The sequence below is a fragment of the Bufo bufo genome, chromosome 2 (assembly GCF_905171765.1).
Source record: "Bufo bufo chromosome 2, aBufBuf1.1, whole genome shotgun sequence".
Taxonomy (NCBI): Eukaryota; Metazoa; Chordata; class Amphibia; order Anura; family Bufonidae; genus Bufo; species Bufo bufo.
In genome coordinates, this window is record NC_053390.1 from 201,073,111 (window position 1) to 201,094,020 (window position 20,910).

General features: G+C 43.5%; 1 protein-coding gene across 1 annotated transcript in view; it reads left to right on the forward strand.

The window, feature by feature from the left end:
• Window positions 1-20,910, forward strand: part of KSR2 (kinase suppressor of ras 2) — a 564,921-nt gene that overhangs the window by 55,791 nt on the left and 488,220 nt on the right. Inside the window, exon 2 of the mRNA XM_040416034.1 lies at window positions 8,506-8,646. Coding sequence (XP_040271968.1) covers window positions 8,506-8,646 — 141 coding nt within the window. The remainder of the gene's footprint in view (window positions 1-8,505; window positions 8,647-20,910) is intronic.

The following is a 20,910-nucleotide window of genomic DNA, read 5'->3' on the forward strand; positions in this document are numbered from 1 at the left end:
ATGGAAAAATAAAAAAAGTTATAGCTTTCAAAATGCATCAATGAAACAACAAAAACAAATGGGGTCATTTATCAAACTGGTGTAAAGTAGAACTGGCTTAGTGGCCCACAGCAACCAATCAGATCCCACCTTTCATTTTACAAAGGAGCCATCAAAAATGAAAGGTGGAATCTGATTGGATGCTATGGGCAACTAAGCCAGTTCTACTTTACACCAGTTTGATAAATTACCCCAAAAGTACCTGGTTTTAGAAGCGTTTGTTCAGGATTTTCGTGTTGATAGGCCATTGGAACAGTTTTCCTATATTTTATGTATATTGGCTCTGGAAGACCATTTTCTATGACAGTTTTCAGCACTATTTATTGATATACTAATGCTCACCAAAATCATCTTATAATATAAATGTAGGTTCATGTCATATGTTCATCTGGGCAGCTGGGAGCTCATGCACATGAACATTGCCTGTTTTGCAGTCCGCAAAACACGGATACCAGCCGTGTGCGTTCCGCATTTTGTGGAACGAAACATCCGGGCTAGTGTCGAGCGAAGAGCACTTCAGATCACACATCCGACGTCGCTTTGTTTGAAACTTCGTTTTAATGTATGGGCTGCGCGGAGGTGAAATTCGTTAAGTCCGAAGTCTCGCGAGTGAATAACTTCGGACTTCGATTATTCAACTTGAAAGCCAATTTAAAGCTGGGATCCGAAGTTCCAAGAAGAATAAAAAGTGAAATTGTGTTTTTCGTGTCGTCACCCCAAAAGAAGTGTATAAAAGTTATACAATACAATATACCTACCCCTAAATGATGCCACTAAAAGTTACAACTTGTCCTGCTAAAAAGAACATATCCCTTCATATGGCTATGTCAATGGAAAAATAAATTTCCATGTCTGTTTGACATCCGTAAAAAAATCAATCATCCGTGAAGACGTCCATGAAGGATCTGTGTTTGGTCCGCGAGTCCTTTTTTTTACCCTCCGTGTGTCATCTGTGTTCCAAGGACACTGCTCAGCTGAAAATTTATTTCCAAAACATCTCCTATCAATGGTCAGTGAAAGACCGACCCAACCCTGGCGCAACATGGATGCCATCCATGTTGTTCCCATGTTTTCTCACGGCACCATAGACTATAATGGAAGTGTTTTGTCCCACGGTCAGTAAAAATCTACTGATATGTGAACAGACACATTAAAATCAATGGGTATGTGTGCGGTCCATGAAAAAATGCGGATAGGGAAAAAAAATGAAATATGAACGAGGCATAAATGAGGAGATAAAAATAAATAAATAAAATTGCCTTTAACCACTTAAGGACCACAGGTTTATACCCCCCTAAAGACCAGGCCCTTTTTTACAAATCGGCACTCCACAACTTTAGCGGTTTATTGCTCGGTCATGCAACTTACCACCCAAATGAATTTTACCTCCTTTTCTTCTCACTAATAGAGCTTTCATTTGGTGGTATTTCATTGCTGCTGACATTTTTACTTTTTTTGTTATTAATCGAAATTTAACGATTTTTTTGCAAAAAAATGACATTTTTCACTTTCAGTTGCAAAACTTTGCAAAAAAAACGACATCCATATATAAATTTTTCTCTAAATTTATTGTTCTACATGTCTTTGATAAAAAAAAAATGTTTGGGTAAAAAAAAAATGGTTTGGGTAAAAGTTATATCGTTTACAAACTATGGTACAAAAATGTGAATTTCCGCTTTTTGAAGCAGCTCTGACTTTCTGAGCACCTGTCATGTTTCCTGAGGTTCTACAATGGCCAGACAGTACAAACACCCCACAAATGACCCCATTTCGGAAAGTAGACACCCTAAGGTATTCGCTGATGGGCATAGTGAGTTCATAGAACTTTTTATTTTTTGTCACAAGTTAGTGGAAAATGATGATTTTTTTTTTTTCTTACAAAGTCTCATATTCCACTAACTTGTGACAAAAAATAAAAACTTCTATGAACTCACTATGCCCATCAGCGAATACCTTGGGGTGTCTTCTTTACAAAATGGGGTAACTTGTGGGGTAGTTATACTGCCCTGGCATTCTAGGGGCCCAAATGTGTGGTAAGGAGTTTGAAATCAAAATGTGTAAAAAATGACTGGTGAAATCCGAAAGGTGCTCTTTGGAATGTGGGCCCCTTTGGCCACCTAGGCTGCAAAAAAGTGCCACACATGTGGTATCGCTGTACTCAGGAGAAGTTGGGGAATGTGTTTTGGGGTGTCATTTTACATATACCCATGCTGGGTGAGAGAAATATCTTGGTCAAATGCCAACTTTGTATAAAAAAATGGGAAAAGTTGTCTTTTGCCAAGATATTTCTCTCACCCAGCATGGGTATATGTAAAATGACACCCCAAAACACATTGCCCAACTTCTCCTGAGTACGGCGATACCAGATGTGTGACACTTTTTTGCAGCCTAGATGCGCAAAGGGGCCCACATTCCTTTTATGAGGGCATTTTTAGACATTTGGATCCCAGACTTCTTCTCACGCTTTAGGGCCCCTAAAATGCCAGGGCAGTATAAATACCCCACATGTGACCCCATTTTGGAAAGAAGACACCCCAAGGTATTCAATGAGGGGCATGGCGAGTTCATAGAATTTATTTTTTTTTGGCACAAGTTAGCGGAAATTGATTTTATTTATTTTTTTCTCACAAAGTCTCCCTTTCCGCTAACTTGGGACAAAAATTTCAATCTTTCATGGACTCAATATGCCCCTCACGGAATACCTGGGGGTGTCTTCTTTCCGAAATGGGGTCACATGTGGGGTATTTATACTGCCCTGGCATTCTAGGGGCCCTAAAGCGTGAGAAGAAGTCTGGAATATAAATGTCTAAAAATTTTTACGCATTTGGATTCCGTGAGGGGTATGGTGAGTTCATGTGAGATTTAATTTTTTGACACAAGTTAGTGGAATATGAGACTTTGTAAGAAAAAAATAATAATTTCCGCTAACTTGGGCCAAAAAAATGTCTGAATGGAGCCTTACAGAGGGGTGATCAATGACAGGGGGGTGATCAATGACAGGGGAGTGATCAGGAAGTCTATATGGGGTGATCACCCCCCTGTCATTGATCACCCCCCTATAAGGCTCCATTCAGATGTCCGTATGTGTTTTGCGGATCCGATCCATGTATCCGTGGATCCGTAAAAATCATACGGACATCTGAATGCAGCCTGACAGGGGGGGTGTTCAATGACAGGAGGGGTGATCAATGACAGGGGGGTGATCAGGGAGTCTATATGGGGTGATCACCCCCCCTGGAAGGCTCCAGGGAGACGCCTGTATGTGTTTTGCGGATCCGATCCATCTATCAGTGGATCCGTAAAAATCATGCGGACGTCTGAATGGAGCTTTACAGGGGGGTGATCAATGACAGGGGGGTAATCAATGACAGGGGGGTGATCAGGGAGTCTATATGGGGTGATCACCACAGTCATTGATCACGCCCCTGTAAGGCTCCATTCAGACGTCCGTATGCGTTTTGCGGATCCGATCCATCTATCAGTGGATCCGTAAAAATCATGCGGACGTCTGAATAGAGCTTTACAGGGGGTTATCAATGACAGGGGGGTGATCAGGGAGTCTATATGGGGTGATCACCACAGTCATTGATCACGCCCCTGTAAGGCTCCATTCAGACGTCCGTATGCGTTTTGCGGATCCGATCCATCTATCAGTGGATCCGTAAAAATCATGCGGATGTCTGAATAGAGCTTTACAGGGGGTTATCAATGACAGGGGGGTGATCAGGGAGTCTATATGGGGTGATCACCACAGTCATTGATCACGCCCCTGTAAGGCTCCATTCAGACGTCCGTATGCGTTTTGCGGATCCGATCCATCTATCAGTGGATCCGTAAAAATCATGCGGACGTCTGAATAGAGCTTTACAGGGGGTTATCAATGACAGGGGGGTGATCAGGGAGTCTATATGGGGTGATCACCACAGTCATTGATCACGCCCCTGTAAGGCTCCATTCAGACGTCCGTATGCGTTTTGCGGATCCGATCCATCTATCAGTGGATCCGTAAAAATCATGCGGACATCTGAATGGAGCTTTACAGGGGGGGGATCAAAGACAGGGGGGTAATCAATGACAGGGGGGTGATCAGGAAGTCTATATGGGGTGATCACCACAGTCATTGATCACGCCCCTGTAAGGCTCCATTCAGACGTCCGTATGCGTTTTGCGGATCCGATCCATCTATCAGTGGATCCGTAAAAATCATGCGGACATCTGAATGGAGCTTTACAGGGGGGTGATCAATGACAGGGGGGTAATCATTAACAGGGGGGTGATCAGGGAGTCTATATGGGGTGATCAGGGGTGATCAAGGGTGATCAAGGGGTTAATAAGTGACAGGGGGGGGGGGTGTAGTGTAGTGGTGCTTGGTGCAACATATTACTGAGCTACCTGTGTCCTCTGGTGGTCGATCCAAAGAAAGGGGACCACCAGAGGACCAGGTAGCAGGTATATTAGACGCTGTTATCAAAACAGCGTCTAATATACCTGTTAGGGGTTAAAAAAAATCACATCTCCAGCCTGCCAGCGAACGATCGCCGCTGGCAGGCTGGAGATCCACTCTCTTACCTTCCGTTCCTGTGAGCGCGCGCGCCTGTGTGCGCGTGTTCACAGGAAATCTCGGCTCACGCGAGATGACGCCAATCGGCGTTAGCGTAGCCTGGGGGAGCCGCCGCGATGACGCCTTTCGGCGTTACAGTTGCGGCAAGAGGTTAAGGGGTTGTCCTATACTGTTTGGCTGCAATGGTGACTTTCTGTATACCGCTGCAGCCAGTCAGTTGTCTCGCGCTGAACACTGCTGAGGCCAGTGATTGGCTGCAGTGATATATGGATTGTCATTTCTGCAGCCAAACAATACGTCATTGCTGCAGCCCAGAGAAGATGACAGAGTGGCGGCACTGGGTTGGAGCAGGCGCAGGAAGAGAAGCAAAGCGTTTTTATTCTTTTACAAGGATCCGGACAAGTTACCGTAGTTAAATTAAAAACACAAACTCTGAAAATCTCTTTTGGGGGGGGGGGGGGGGGGGGGGGGGTTAATGTCAAAATTTAATTCTAACCTATTGCCACTTTTGGCACCATTGACCTTATAGCGTATACTGCAGTCATAATGTGGTGTGAATTAAAATGTCTAGGAACTTTATGGCACCTGCAACATTTTGTTAAATTTGACTCTTTTTGTGACTTTTTCACTGACTACAGCATAAGGGCTCATGCACACGAACGTATTTTCTTTTCCGTGTCCGTTTTTTTTTGCGGACCGTGTCAGGAACCATTCATTTTAATGGGTCTGCAAAAAAAAACGTAAGTTACTCTGTGTGCATTCCGTTTCCGTATGTCCGTATTTCCGTTCCGCAAAAAAATAGAACATGTCCTATTATTGTCCGCATGACGGACAAGGATAGTACTGTTCTATTAGGGGCCAACTGTTCCTTTACGCAAAATACTGAATGCACACGGACGTCATCCGCTTTTTTTTTTTACGGATCCGTTTTTTTGCGGACTGCAAAATACGGTCGTGTGTATGAGCCCTTAATGAGAATAGTGTGACTTGTGCCACTTCTGGCCCTCATCTGTACAGTTTGCTAGTGTTATATACAAACTTATTGGCCACACTTTTCAGTTTTATAGCAGAAGAGAATCCAGAACAGAAAAGTATAATTGTAATGATTCTCCTCATGTTTGTGGATCCAGTTTTGTCTACTAAAAACTGCATCAAAATGAAAATGATAAGTGTATACTGGTCCAGAACTGCTTTGCTGATCAGTCACTTAGGCCTTGTGCATACGACCGTATTTGTTGTCCGCATCCGATTGGTTGCAGACCAAGTTATTTCTGTATGTCCGTTCCGCAGCTTCACAAAAACATAGAAGATGTCTTAGTATAGTCTGCATTGCAGACAAGAATAGGCATTTCTACAATAGTAAGGGATCTGCGGAATGGGAAAGTGCGGGGCGCACGCGTCCAGCCGGTATCCATGTTTTGTGGACCGCAAAATGGATACTGTCGTGTGCATGAGGCCTTAAAGGGAGTCTGTCACCAGATTTTGACCTTATAGACCGCTTAAGCGCTCTAGCATAGCAGTCTATGGGCCAGATTTATCATTACTCGGACAGCTCACTCCACTTTAACATATGGCTAAAGTCAGTTTTAGCCAAGTCAGATTTATGATCGGCCCTTTAAGACTGTAATAAATGTGGTTTGACGGTAGCAGTTTATCCGTCAGTAAGCAGCTTTACAAAAGTCGCACATCTTTACGAAAAAGTCGCACGTTTTTATGAAAAAGTCGCATGTTCTATTAAAAAGTCTCATAAGATAAGCATGGAGTGAAATTTAGACTTTTTTGCGACTTTTTAAATAGTCCCAATAGTAAATCTGTCTAGAGATTAATTTACATAAGAAAACACGCCCACATTCAGAAAACTGGCGAGCATAGTGCAGAGCAGAAAAAAGTCGCAAATTTGTGCGCAGTTTTAGCGTTTGGGACTTTTTTTGGGACTTTTTCACTCCATTATTCTGACCTGAGCTAATGATAAATCTGGCCCTATGATTCTAATGGTACCTTTGATGTTTGCTTGTGAAGTTCCCCCAAGGCAAAAACTGACTTTTATTCATATGTAAATTAGGGCTCGCAAGTGCCCAGGGCGGCGTTCACCTCGTTGGTGCCCAGGCTGTTCTGCCTCTTTTCGTCAAATCCCCGCCCCAGCCTCTTTCTCTGCCCGTCCTGCTCTTCCTTTGCGTCCTCCTTCTTAAGTTCTCTGCAGCGAGATCCCGCGCCTGCGCTCTCCATTGCTTGGCCGGAGCATGCGCAGTAGCTACTGCGATGCCGTGCCCACAATGGGCATCGCAGTGCACATGCCCCGGCAGGCGCGGGATCTCGCTGCAGAGAAGGAGGATGCAAAGGAAGAGCGGGGCGGGCAGAGGAAGAGGCTGGGGCGGGGATATGACGAAAAGAGGCAGAACAGCCTGGGCACCAACGAGGTGAACGCCGCCCTGGGCACTTGTGAGCCCTAATCTACATATGAATAAAAGTCCGTTTTTGCCTTGGTGGAACTTCACAAGAAAACATCAAAGGTACCATTAGAATCATAGACTGCTATGCTAGAGCGCTATGTAAGCGGTGTATAAAGTCAAAATCTGGTGACAGACTCCCTTTAAGGCTCCATTCACACGTCCGCAAATGGGTCCGCATCCATTTGCGGAACAGGTGCGGACCCATTCATTTTCTATGGGGACGGAATGCATGCGGACAGCGCATAGTGTGCTGTCAGCATCCGCATTTGCGGAGCGCGGCCCCGATCTTCAGGTCCGCAGCTCCGCAAAAGATAGAACATGTCCTATTCTTGTCCGCAGCTTGCGGACAAGATTGGGCATTTCTATAGGCGTGCCGGGCGGGTGTGTTGCGGATCTGCAATTTGCGGGTCCGCAACACACCACGGATGTGTGAATGGAGCCTTAGGGTCCATTCACACGTCCGTAAGTGTTTTGCGGATCCGCAAATTGCGGATCCGCAAAACACGGACACCTACAATGTGCGATCCGCAATTTGCGGATCCGCACATCACAGACACTATAATAGAAAATGCCTTTTCTGGTCCGCATTTGCGGACAAGAATAGGACATGTTCTATTTTTTTCAGGAACGAAATTGCGGATCCCGAAAAAACGGATGCGGATCACGAAAATGCAGATGCGGATACAGGAAATGTGGATTTGCATCCGTTCCAGCCCCATTGAAAGTGAACGAATGCGGACCCAAATTACGGACGTGTGAATGGACCCTAATGGGGATGTTTCTTAGCCATGGTCCATGAAATGCAGTCTGAGCATGGATGGTATTTGTGTTCTGTCTTTGGTTTTCATGTATCCATAGACTTCTATGGATGTGGGTATAGATGACTGTAGGCATGACCCATGGTCTGTGCAAAAACAAGGATGTGTGAATGAGTGCCTTCAAATCAATGGATCCATGTGCTTTTGGAGAGCAGGGATGGCAGTAGGAGTTTGATTTTGCCATATATGTAACCCGGTGTAGGTTATGCTGAAATAGTATTAAAGAGGTTTTCCAGGAGTAGAATATTGATAACCTATCCTCAGTATAGGTCATTAATATTTGATTGGTGGGGGCCTGACTCCCTGTACCCTCGTCGATCTGCTGTTTGAAGAAGCCTCTTCCTAGGCCGGTGACGTCACGATCATCAGTCACATGGCCTAGGGGCGCAGCTCAGTCCCATTCAAGTGAATGGGCCTGGGCTGCAATACCAAGCACTGCCACTATGCAATGACCGGCGCTGTGCTTCATGAGCTATGAGGGGCCCGCAGCACTCTTGAATGCCGTGGTCTCTTCAAACATCTCATTGGCAGGGGTGCCATGGGTCAGATCCCCAGTGATCAGATATTGATGACCTATCCTGAGGATGAAGATGTGTTTCCCTATTTCTATTAGTAAATCATTTCTCTTTCTTTTCAGAGCAAGCTAGTAAAGTACTTCAGTCGGCAGCTGTCCTGCAAGAGAAAAGTGGCTTTACAAGAGCGTAACGCAGAACTAGAAAGATTCCCTCAAATTATGCGCTGGTTCAGGATTGTCGACATCCGCAAAGAAGTTATGGAGGTAATGGCAGATATCAGGCTATGCGTGTGTGAACTGGTGAAGCTATGGTGGCATATGTCCGTATTTCTGTTCTGCAAAAAAAATATAAATAAAATCGAACATGTCTTATTATTGTCCGCATTACGGACAAGGATAGTACTGTTCTATTAGGGGCCAGCTGTTCTGTTCTGCAAAATACGGAACGCACACAGACTTCATCCGTATTTTTTGCGGATCAGTTTTTTGCGGGCCGCAAAATACATACCGTCTTGTGCAAGAGGCCTAAGTCAGTTATTTCCAAAGTCTTGCGAGACTTTGGTAAATAACTTCAGTAGTTGATTTTTAAACTGAAAAACCATTTAAAACTTGGATCCGAACTTCGCTCATCCCTAGTTTCACTTACAGTACAAGCATACGGTAGCGGTTTTAGAAGTGTTTTGTTTGAAATCTTTTGTAACAGAAAAAAAAAATAAGAAAAAGAAATAATAATAATAAAGAAAAATAATATCAAATATTGGTTCAAATATTATTGGTTCTAAAACGATGATTATTTGCATTTAGATAGGCCCATTGCTAGAACTGAAAAATTGGCCTGGTAGGGAAGGGGGGCAAACACACACATTTTTTTGGGGGTAAAATATTGATGACCTGTCCTAGCGCTGCAGTGTACGGTATATTCGCTTATCCCTAACGTTTCGCTGAATAGAAAAGTGCAGCCTGTACGCTGTATATTACTTTACAGACACATTTCTATGGAGTACAGGGGCATCCATCGGACATATACATTGGGAACAGACACCATAAATGCATGGTAAATGGAGTCTCACCATGACATGAGTAGGCTGCGAGAACTGGTGGAAGCTGACAGTACGTGCGATGCATTGGTGTGACGTCCAGATGGCTGTCAACTGTTCCTGTAAGACAGCGGCATACACATTTCCATGCAGCCTCGGATTCCTGCATGTTCCCTTCTGGCTCAGCTAAACCCTTCGTGGTGATCGCTGATCTGCTGCTAGATCATTATTTACCTATAAATCGGATGCTGGAGAATTATAAAATATATTTACTACCCAGCACTGATGAGAAATGATTGCTGAACACATAAAAGGCCAGTTGTACAACCACATAACAAACCCTACATTGCACTGGAGTGTATATCACATATGCATATACTCCCAGAAAGCCCTTTTAAATAATTCATATTATTTTTAATTTTTTCGTTACAAAAGAAATCGAGAAGAATCTCTGTAGTCCAGCTCTGTGCAGCCATTAATCAGTCTTTTATGCTGTATATGTGATATACTGTACACTGCAGCGCTAGGACAGGTCATCAATATTTTACCCCCCAAAAACATTTGTGTGTTTGCCCCCCTTCCCTACCAGGCCAATTTTTCAGTTCTAGCAATGGGCCTATCTAAATGCAAATGACTATCACTTCAGAACCAACCTAGGTGTATTTGATATTATTTTTCCTGATTATTATTATTTCTTTTTATTATTATAATTTTTTCTGTTGCAAAAGATTTTAAACATTTTTAAAACCGTTACCAGATGCTTGTACTATGAAAATGGACTCTGTGTAATTTATCTACTTTCTGAGCCCACTGCAAGACTTCAATAGACTAGAACACATTTTGGATTTTGGCGGCCTATTTTCCTATTGCCGGTTCTATGGCACGGTGTTGACAGTACAGTGCCAAAACATTAGAAGCTCCTTTAAAGTGAATTTTTATGTTGTCCCCAAGGTATTTATCTTGGTGACATTTTGAAATTTTAAGCTTTTGAATAAAAAATAAAAAAAATTAAATAAAAAAATATGCGCGCATTTGTATATTTTAGGCAGAGCCCCTCGCTATACTAAATATAGCTAAAATTTATATTTAGAATTTTTTTAAAGAAAGCAAAAAGGAAAAAAAGCTTTATTGTAGATTTTACACACACAAAGTCTGCTTTGCTATTGCTAAAACACATTTTTTTTTGCGAAAAAGGGGGGAAAAATGTGTGTGTGTGTGTACGTAGTCTGCTATACTATTGCTAATACTAGTAACTATAGCTTTATTGCACTTTTTGATTTTTAAATTTATTATTACATTTTTTTAAAACTTTTTATTAGATTTTTTTTTATGAAAAAAGTGAATTAACCCCTTCCTGCCACAGTCAGGGCAGAAAGGGGTTAATTCACTGAAACATAGAAACATAGAAACATAGAATGTGTCGGCAGATGAGAACCATTTTGCCCATCTAGTCTGCCCAATATACTGAATACTATGAATAGCCCCTGGCCCTATCTTAGATGAAGGATAGCCATATGCCTATCCCATGCACGCTTAAACCCCTTCACTGTATTTGCAGCTACCACTTCTGCAGGAAGGCTATTCCATGCATCCACTACTCTCTCAGTAAAGTGATACTTCCTGATATTACTTTTAAACCTTTGCCCCTCTATATTTGCCTTTGCCCCTCTATATTACTTTTAAACCTTTGACTGCAGACAGTTAATTTTACAGCCAGCAGGGGCGCTCTAACATCAAGAATTGCACTTTTTCACGTTACACTGTGATGGATCGGTGTAGCTCCCTGCTGTAATGATGCCACACAGCAAGACCGCTTTAGCTGGTCTCGGATATACATACTGTGACCACAGCTGTCTAATGACATCGTGGTCACAGCGATCTACAGCTCCACTGTCACCATCAGCTTGCAATGTAACCTGACGTTTTTATATGTTGGGTTACAGATAACACATTACCACAACGATGTATAAAGTCATGCGGTGGTAAGCAGGTGGTTGAAGGGGTTTTCTGAGATTCTGATATTGATGACCTAACCTCAGATCAGTGGGGAGGCCATGGCCTCCTCACAGTTTACCTGGCACATCGCCGTCCATTGGTTAGTGGATGTGCTTGGTATTACAGCTTATTAGCCACATTGGCTTGAATGCGAGTGATCTGCTTGTAGGCCATGTGACCAATGAATATGAGGTCATTGGCCTAGGGTAGTGTTGGCGAACCTATGGCACAGGTGCCAGAGGTGGCACTCAGAGCCCTCTCTGTGGGCACCTGCACCCTGGAAAAAGTCTATGCTGTACCACTACGCCTTAGACTTTTCCTGCCATTCATCAGCGCAGGGCGCACTATGAACAGCACAGGCAGCGCACTGAATGTAGACAGGCTATTATAGCTAAATGATAAAGTACATGAAAGATATACTATACTGGACTGTAATATTCAGGTTAAATTGCCGTGTTGGCACTTTGCGATAAATGAGAGGGTTTTGGATTACAGTTTGGGCACTCAGTCCTTAAAAGATTCGCCATCACTTGCCTAGGGTAAGCTGCAATCATATGCTGATAAACTATCTATGGGGATAGATGTAAGATTCAACAGACTCTACTCAAAGGCGCACTCCCAGAACAGGTGTAATAAGATCTTTATTCTGTGAATGGGCACCTGGGACAGTAGCAGGTTTTGCAAAGATTGCAGGTATGACTATAGCGTTTAGAGAAAAAATATGTAGAAAAGAACCACGGCTCTCCAATGTCTTCAAAAACTGTTATTGTGTTTTATTCCCACCGGACAAGCAATGTTTCGACTCTGCGAGTCTTTATCAAGCTCAATGTGATACATAAAGTGCAACATATATACATCCTATCCCAACATTTCATTGGACGCAGACAATTGAGGGGAAGGCTCCAAAGATTTACTCCTCCCCTATCACATTTATCATAAATAATTCCGCCAATTATATTCCTAAAGTGTAATCACAACATGACACAAAATTAAGTGTCAAACATACCTATACCGCATGCGGAAGGCTGTATTCCGGAGAGTTCAAACAAAACGGCGTCTCCATATTGCTATTGCGCCTGCGTCACTCCTGCTGTGCCCATGTCCTCCTCAGAATGACTACATTAGAATTCCATTGGGCCGGGACTCGACGCTGCTGGCACCACCACTAAATGGACGTTCTGAGAAATTATCAGTAGGTAGTGCTGTCTTACCTACTATGTTTTCTAATTATAGCGTTTAGACAGCCATACACTTTCAATAACTGTTGGCTGAACAATCAGCTAGCTCTGCCATACACATCGCTTCGGTCGAACGTGTTTTTAATGGGGGAGAGGAGAAAGCCACGGCCAGAGACTTCTTATCTCCAGGGGAATAAAAAATCGGGAGAAAATAACCAGTTTGACCGATCCATCTCTTCCCCGACACATTAAAAGGTTGGTTGAACCTGAGAAAGCAGGTCAGCAATACAATTAGGGTCCATTCACACGTCCGTAGTGTATTGCGGATCCGCAATACACCCGGCCGGCACCCCCATAGAACTGCCTATTCTTGTCCGCAATTGCGGACAAGAATAGGACATGTTCTATTCTTTTCCAGAGCCGTGGACCGGAAGATCTGTGTGCTGTCCGCATCCATTTCTGCCCCCTAGAGAATGAATGGGTCCGCACCCGTTCCGCAAATTGCGGAACGGATGCGGACCCATTCTACGGACCCTAATGTGTATGGGGGCCTATAAAGAAAAAAAAATCTAATAAATAAATCATGGTGGATGTTTTCTTTACCTCTCTAATTGGGCCAAAGACAACAATGAGTATTTTTAATGAAAGAAATAGCTTTAGAAAATATTGATATAGATAGGATAGATGTACACCAGGGCAACCCCCTGGTATATACGATAATATGATTGATGGATAGTGTAAGGGGTAGCTCTCTTTCAGGGGGTCACACTCACAGACATCTTCACAGACACCAGGATTTAAGGGCCAAAACTGTGTTTTATTGCGGTACGTCCGCGTAAACATAAAGTTATACAAAATAAACTCCTGCCCGTCTGGGCTCTACCTAAACATATAGGTTTCCCTGACTCACCTCTAAGTACCGCTTAGTGTCCGGGTCTCAGGCTCCAAGCCTTAGCAGGTTCCACTCATCAAGCATCAGTTCACACAGGGGAGAGATCAGGCTTCACATAGCCTTGTGGCCCCTCAGTCCTCCTGAATGAGACCTCACACAGAGCCTCTGCTCCAGTATCACAGACACTCTCCCTTCTCCCAGACGGACCTACTCTCAGGCGCTTTATGCCAGCCTGATTACAGCAGGCCTCACCTGCGATCACCTCAGGTAGAAAGGAAAACCCATACTGGAAGGGTGTGGACTGGCAACTCCCTCTACCAAGCCTAGCCACCAGTCCAAGTAAAATCCAGCCCAGAAAATGGATACAAAAATGTCTCAACAAAACTATGCTTTGCTGAGACTACTGCCACTCTCTGGATTTTATCTGTCTCACCCATCTGAGGTACCTGAAGTGGGACAACACACCTTCCAGCACTGTTCACCTTACCACAATAGATAGATAGATAGATAGATAGATAGATAGATAGAAAAAGCACACCTCCCTGGTCTCAGCCTTCCAGTTCCAGTCCCTGGGGCCACCATGCCTGGCCCCTACATTTTTTTCTGACAACCCCTTTAACCCCTTCTTTAACTTCTATGCCTCAATCAAACCAGATTGCAGCACTGTACGGTGATCAGACCTTACATGATCGTCGGCTCTGTCATCACAGTGGAGCTGTGCTCAGGATAGGTCATCAGTATCTGATAGGTGGAGTTCGACTCCCGGGGCTCCTGCTGATCAGCTGTTTGAGAAGGCATCGGCCCTCTTGTGAGCGCCACAGCCTTCTCCGTGCTCACCAAGCACATGGTCGTACATTGTATAGCGGCTGTGCTTGGTATCGCATCTCAGCCCCATTCACTTCAATGGGGCTGAGCTGCGCCTAGGCCACGTGACCGATGGACGTGTCATCACAAAGCCTAGGTAGAGCAGTGAGAAGGCCTCAGTGCTTACTGTGATCACCGCTGCCTTCTCAGCTGAACAGCTGATCAGTGGGAGTCCTGGATGTCAGACCCCCACCGATCAGATATGTCAGAAAACCCCTTTAAGTAAAAAGGATAATTTAACGCTGGATGAGGAGCGGCGCACAGCATGAACGCACATCAATATTGATACCAGTTACAAACAGCGCATACGGCACATGTTTTATTAAACGAGGCTATAAACATCTCATGAGCACTTATACATACACACCCACACTGCATGCACACGCCGCAGATCTGCTTTACTCATGTTCTTTCCCGTAAGATACAGGAACTATGCCAGAGTCTGCCTACAGTCACAGAAATGTGGCAGGCAATTCTTACTGAGACGCTAGACCTAGGGGGAGATTTACTAAGATCTTTCTCCTTACAGCATTAAAATGTATGTGCTGCAAGGAGGAAAACTTTGTTGAGTCCGAAGTTGCGCAAGACTTTGGTGGAGAACTTCAGGCTTTAATTCTACAACTTTAAAAACATTTACAAACAGGAATCTGAAGTCGGCTTGGGTACGGAGGTAACAGCCGGTACCAAAACTGACTTCGGATTCCTGTTTTTAAATGTGGAAAAAAAATATGTTCGGAAAAAAAATATGTTCGTGTGCATGAGCCCTTAGGGAGAGTTCACATCACTGTTTCATTTTCCGTTCTTCTGACCCGGAAAAAGAACAGAAAAATAAAGAAGAAAACATCAGTTAAGCACATTTGGCATCCGTTTGAGCCATTTCCATCAGAGATCCATTTTGTTTTTTTGTCGGAAAGATATTCCATGCAGAACTTTTTTTTCTGTCTAAAAAAAAAGATCTCTGACGGAAATGGCTCAAACAGATGCCAAATGATACACAAGATCAGTTTTTTTTTAATGGATCCAGTTTTTTTTTTGTTCTTCTGATGGATCAGAAGAATGGAAAATGAAATGATGATGTGAACTCTCCCTAAAAGTGCTTTTTCACCCATCGTAACTTTGGGATATACAGTCGTGGCCAAAAGTTTTGAGAATTCCATAAATATTGGAAATTGGAAAAGTTGCTGCTTAAGTTTTTATAATAGCAATTTGCATATACTCCAGAATGTTATGAAGAGTGATCAGATGAATTGCATAGTCCTTCTTTGCCATGAAAATTAACTTAATCCCAAAAAAAACTTTCAACTGCATTTCATTGCTGTCATTAAAGGACCTGCTGAGATCATTTTAGTAATCATCTTGTTAACTCAGGTGAGAATGTTGACGAGCACAAGGCTGGAGATCATTATGTCAGGCTGATTGGGTTAAAATGGCAGACTTGACATGTTAAAAGGAGGGTGATGCTTGAAATCATTGTTCTTCCATTGTTAACCATGGTGACCTGCAAAGAAACACGTGCAGCCATCATTGCGTTGCATAAAAATGGCTTCACAGGCAAGGATATTGTGGCTACTAAGATTGCACCTCAATCAACAATTTATAGGATCATCAAGAACTTCAAGGAAAGAGGTTCAATTCTTGTTAAAGGGTTTCTGTCACCCCACAAAACTCTTTTTTTTTTTTTGGGATAGTTAGATTCCTTATAGGGCGATATAGGAGAATATAATAGTCTTACTTACTTTCATGCGGCTGATTCTTTATAAAACGAAGTTTTATAATATGTAAATGAGGGCTCTACCAGCAGGTAGGGCGTCTACTTGCTGGTAGCCGCAGCAGCAATCTGCCCCCTCGCCGTGTTGATTGACAGGGCCAGCCGTGATCTCCTCCTCCGGCCGGCCCTGTCAGTAATTCAAAAATCGCGCGCCTCTGGTCATTCGGCGCAGGCGCTCTGAGATGAGGAGGCTCGTCTCCTCAGTGCGCCTGAGCCGATGACATCACCGAAAGAGAAGACGTCATCGGCGCAGGCGCACTGAGGGAGTGCTGAGGAGACGAGCACTTCTCTCCAAAAAAAACATCAGGGACAGATTGATCTTCTGCAGAAAGTATGGTGAATGGACTGCTGAGGACTGGGGCAAAGTCATATTCTCCGATGAAGCCTCTTTCCGATTGTTTGGGGCATCTGGAAAAAAGGCTTGTCCGGAGAAGAAAAGGTGAGCGCTACCATCAGTCCTGTGTCATGCCAACAGTAAAGCATCCTGAGACCATTCATGTGTGGGGTTGCTTCTCATCCAAGGGAGTGGGCTCACTCACAATTTTGCCCAAAAACACAGCCATGAATAAAGAATGGTACCAAAACACCCTCCAACAGCAACTTCTTCCAACAATCCAACAACAGTTTGGTGAAGAACAATGCATTTTCCAGCACGATGGAGCACCGTGCCATAAGGCAAAAGTGATAACTAAGTGGCTCGGGGACCAAAATGTTGACATTTTGGTCTATGGCCTGGAAACTCCCCAGATCTTAATCCCATTGAGAACTTGTGGTCAATCCTCAAGAGGCGGGTGGACAAACAAAAACCCACTAATTCTGACAAACTCCAAGAAGTGATTATGAAAGAATGGGTTGCTATCAGTCAGGAATTGGCCCAGAAGTTGATTGAGAGCATGCCCAGTAGGATTGCAGAGGTCCTGAAAAAGAAGGGCCAACACTGCAAACACTGACTCTTTGCATAAATGTCATGTAATTGTCGATAAAAGCCTTTGAAACGTATGAAGTGCGTGTAATTATATTTCACTACATCACAGAAACAACTGAAACAAAGATCTAAAAGCAGTTTAGCAGCAAACTTTGTGAAAACTAATATTTGTGTCATTCTCAAAACTTTTGGCCACGACTGTACAGGTGAAACTCGAAAAATTAGAATATCGTGCAAAAGTTCATTTATTTCAGTAATGCAACTTAAAATTAGAATTTTGTGAAAAGGTTCAATATTCTAGGCTCAGTGTCACACTCTAGTCGGCTAATTAATCCATACCCCCTGAGCAAAGGGGACCTCAAAATTAAGTTTCTTAAGATGTATGCCATAATCATCCAAATTATAACAAATATAGGCTCGAAATATCTAATATTCACCTTTTAATTTGCATTACTGAAATAAATGAACTTTGCACGATATTCTAATTTTTCGAGTTTCACCTGTAAGTGCCATAGAATAGAGCATACATCCATTCTTCACTGAGATTGGAATACACATCATATGTGGTGACCAGAGATTTTCGAAACAGCTGAGCTCTCTTTACTACACTATTTGAGTATTTCCATTCCATTTTATGGGAGTTATGTCCACTCGGCTGTTTCCATAACCCTGGGCACCTATGGCTGCTGCATACCACAGGTAATCTGATCTCAGCCATGAATGGCTGATATGTGAATACACCATTACTTTAAAATGATTAAATTATATATTTGTGTTGTCAAAATTTATGCATATTTTGTTGTATTGGGGGCATAAAATACGGTGACATGCTCCCTCAGGGTTACTTTAGCTGTTGAAAAAATTCAAATGTGAATAGCCTGCACACCACTCTCCTAGTCAGAACAGTGTGTGGCAGGCAACTCCGTATCGACCACAGGACCCAGGCAATAGCATCCATAAAAAAACTAATATTATCTTCTCCAGAACACGTCCTGATTACATTTCATTAGACCCCTAGCAGACGAGCGTGTCCGGATTAGGTCCTGATGCGTTTTGTCTGCTATCAGGGAAAATCGTGCGAGTAGGTACGCAATTGTAGTCAGTTTTGACTGCGATTGCGTTCCGATGTTCAGTTTTTATCACACGGGTGCAATGCATTTTGCGCGCGCATGATAAAAAACTCACTGTGGTACCCAGACCGGAACCCGGACTTCTTCACTGAAGTTCAGGTTTGGGTAAGGTATTCTGTATATTTTATTATTTTCCCTTATAACATGGTAATAATGGAAATTAATAGCATTCTTAATACAGAATGCTTACTAAAATGTGGCTTGAGGGGTTAAAAAATAATAATAATAAACTCACCTCATCCTGTTGTTCGCGCAGCTGGCATCTTCTTCTTTCTTCTTCTTTCAGGACCTGCCAAAGGACCTTTGATGGCGTAACCGCGCTCACCGCGTGGTGAGTGCGGTGACGTCAGCGCAGGTCCTGCTGAATAAAGATAGAAAGAAGGAAGAAGATGCCGTCTGCGCAAACAACAGGATGAGGTGAGTTTATTTATTTTTATTTTACTAAGCATTCTGTATTAAGAATGCTATTATTTTCCCTTATAACCATGTTATAAGGGAAAATAATACAGTAAATTGACTATTATTAATTTACTTACATGATCTCCTAGCAACCATGCATGAAAATCGCACCGCATCCGCACTTGCTTGCGGATGCTTGCGATTTTTACGCAGACCCATTCATTTCTAAATATAGAACATGCTGCGATTTTCACGCAGTGCACAAGTGATGCGTGAAAATCACCGCTCATCTGAACAGCCCCATTGAAGTGAATGGGTCCAGATTGTGTGTCATCCAGAATGCCTTCACCTCACTCATTGCACCCGCACGGAATTCTCGCCTGTGTGAAAGGGGCCTTAGTATGTAACATGTTTAGGACAGTTCAACCTGTCCTTTGTCATGGCCAAAAGTCTGCATGTCAAAACCGAATTTAAAACCATACACTTCCTTTCATCATAAACCTTTACATCCCTTGCATATGCAGTGAGCCCTTGAGGAGTTGGTGCAGAGGATGGGAGTGGTGGTTGCCCTGATGAGGTGTCACGGTGTACTCCTTCAGGCTGTTGCCCCCTGGGGATCGGTGCAGTGGAAAGGTGGTACAAGGAATCAGGCCACAAGTAGAAGAATGAAAATCTCTCTTTACTTAGTGTAAAATATAACTTTTAGTCCTGTACATCCAGCAGTAGTTGGTATAAATCACAATCTCCATCACCAGATGATGAGGTATAGTAGCTGGATTAGTAGCAGTTTAGGACCAGTGATGGCCAGTTTGCAGTGTTCGCCAACGAACACATGCGGGCTGCCATCTTGACTCACCCGTCCGGCGATGCACAGGTAAGCCCTTACCTGTGTCGGGAGTCGGTCAGAAATCAAGTGCGGTCACCGGGAGCAGGCAGTTCCGAGAACAGCCGCCGGGGGCCTTTATCGGGCTGTTCTTGGAACTGCCTGCTCCCAGTGACCGCATTTGATTTCAGACCAGCTCCCGGCACAGGTAAGGGCTTACCTGTGCATCGCCGGATGGGTGAGTCAAGATGGCAGCCCGCATGTGTTCGTTGGCGATTGTTTATCTTCATTTTATGGACAATTTATTTGCCTCTTTTGCCACAAAGCACTGCAGTGGTCCTTCAATGGTCTTTCACACGCTGACCATATGTGTCCATAAGCTGGCTTGACTGAGTGGTTCGGACTGTGAACTTTTTCTATTGTAGGTAAAATGGTTGGCATAGTTTTTACTCCAGGCGCACGGACTGCCACAGATGCGCCTATTTACGCCTCGTCATCAATTAGACGGATCTTACAGCAGCGCAGAGGAGGAAACGAAGACCGGTGTAAAAAGCTACTCTTAGTAAATGTGCCCCTGTGTATATGATATATATCATATATGTTTCCAAGTCACAATGATAATTGTTTCTTAGTCTCTGTTCAGCCTTTGCATCCACTCTTTTATCCCCTATAGACAGGATAGGGGATAACTATTAGATCGGTGGGGGTCCTACCGCTGGGCCCATACCCCCTGAGACACCCCTGAAGATAATGGAGTGTCTGGTCCCACATGCATGGGGATAACTTCAAACAACTGTTATACCCCTTTAAGTCTTAGTTCACATAGGGTATTGCAGTTGGATAATATGGCAAAAAAATTCCATAATATATTTCCTCTACAAACATAAGTCTCTGTTCACATTGAATGATTCACTAAGATCACAATATTGTAAATATATCCACCACAACCTGGAATAGGGGTCTCTAATTCCCTGGGGCAGTGCGCCCCTCACCACCTCTGAAGTATTCGGCTGTGTACCTGGTGATAGCAGCATGGTCTTTGCTGAACACGGCACCTGTGCATCAGACGCTTGGCAGGAGCGCAGCAGTCTGCTTTTCTTCCACAGTAATCAATCGTAGCAGATACACAGTGATACTGGAATTTTTAACGCTGATTACAAGTAGCTTGACCGCAGATGGCTAACCACACGCGTTTCAGAGTCCCCAAAGACTCCTTCCTCAGTGGCTGTGTATAAAAAAAGATGTCTTTCTTCATTTTTAAAAGGACCAGGATACCATAGAGACCATAAGAATTCTATGCTGACTTGAACTTACCTTCATATGCTAAATAGTTTATACAAAATATAATAATAATAATAATAATAATAACGAAAAACTAGATAAAATTTTAATCATTTTATTTCATTTAGGGGGGGGGGGGGGGGGGTGTCCCTGTACAGCCTGACACCAGCAGCACTGACTGGACAGAGTTGGACTTACCTGTGCTGGTACCTTTTCTGCAGACTCATGGCAATTTA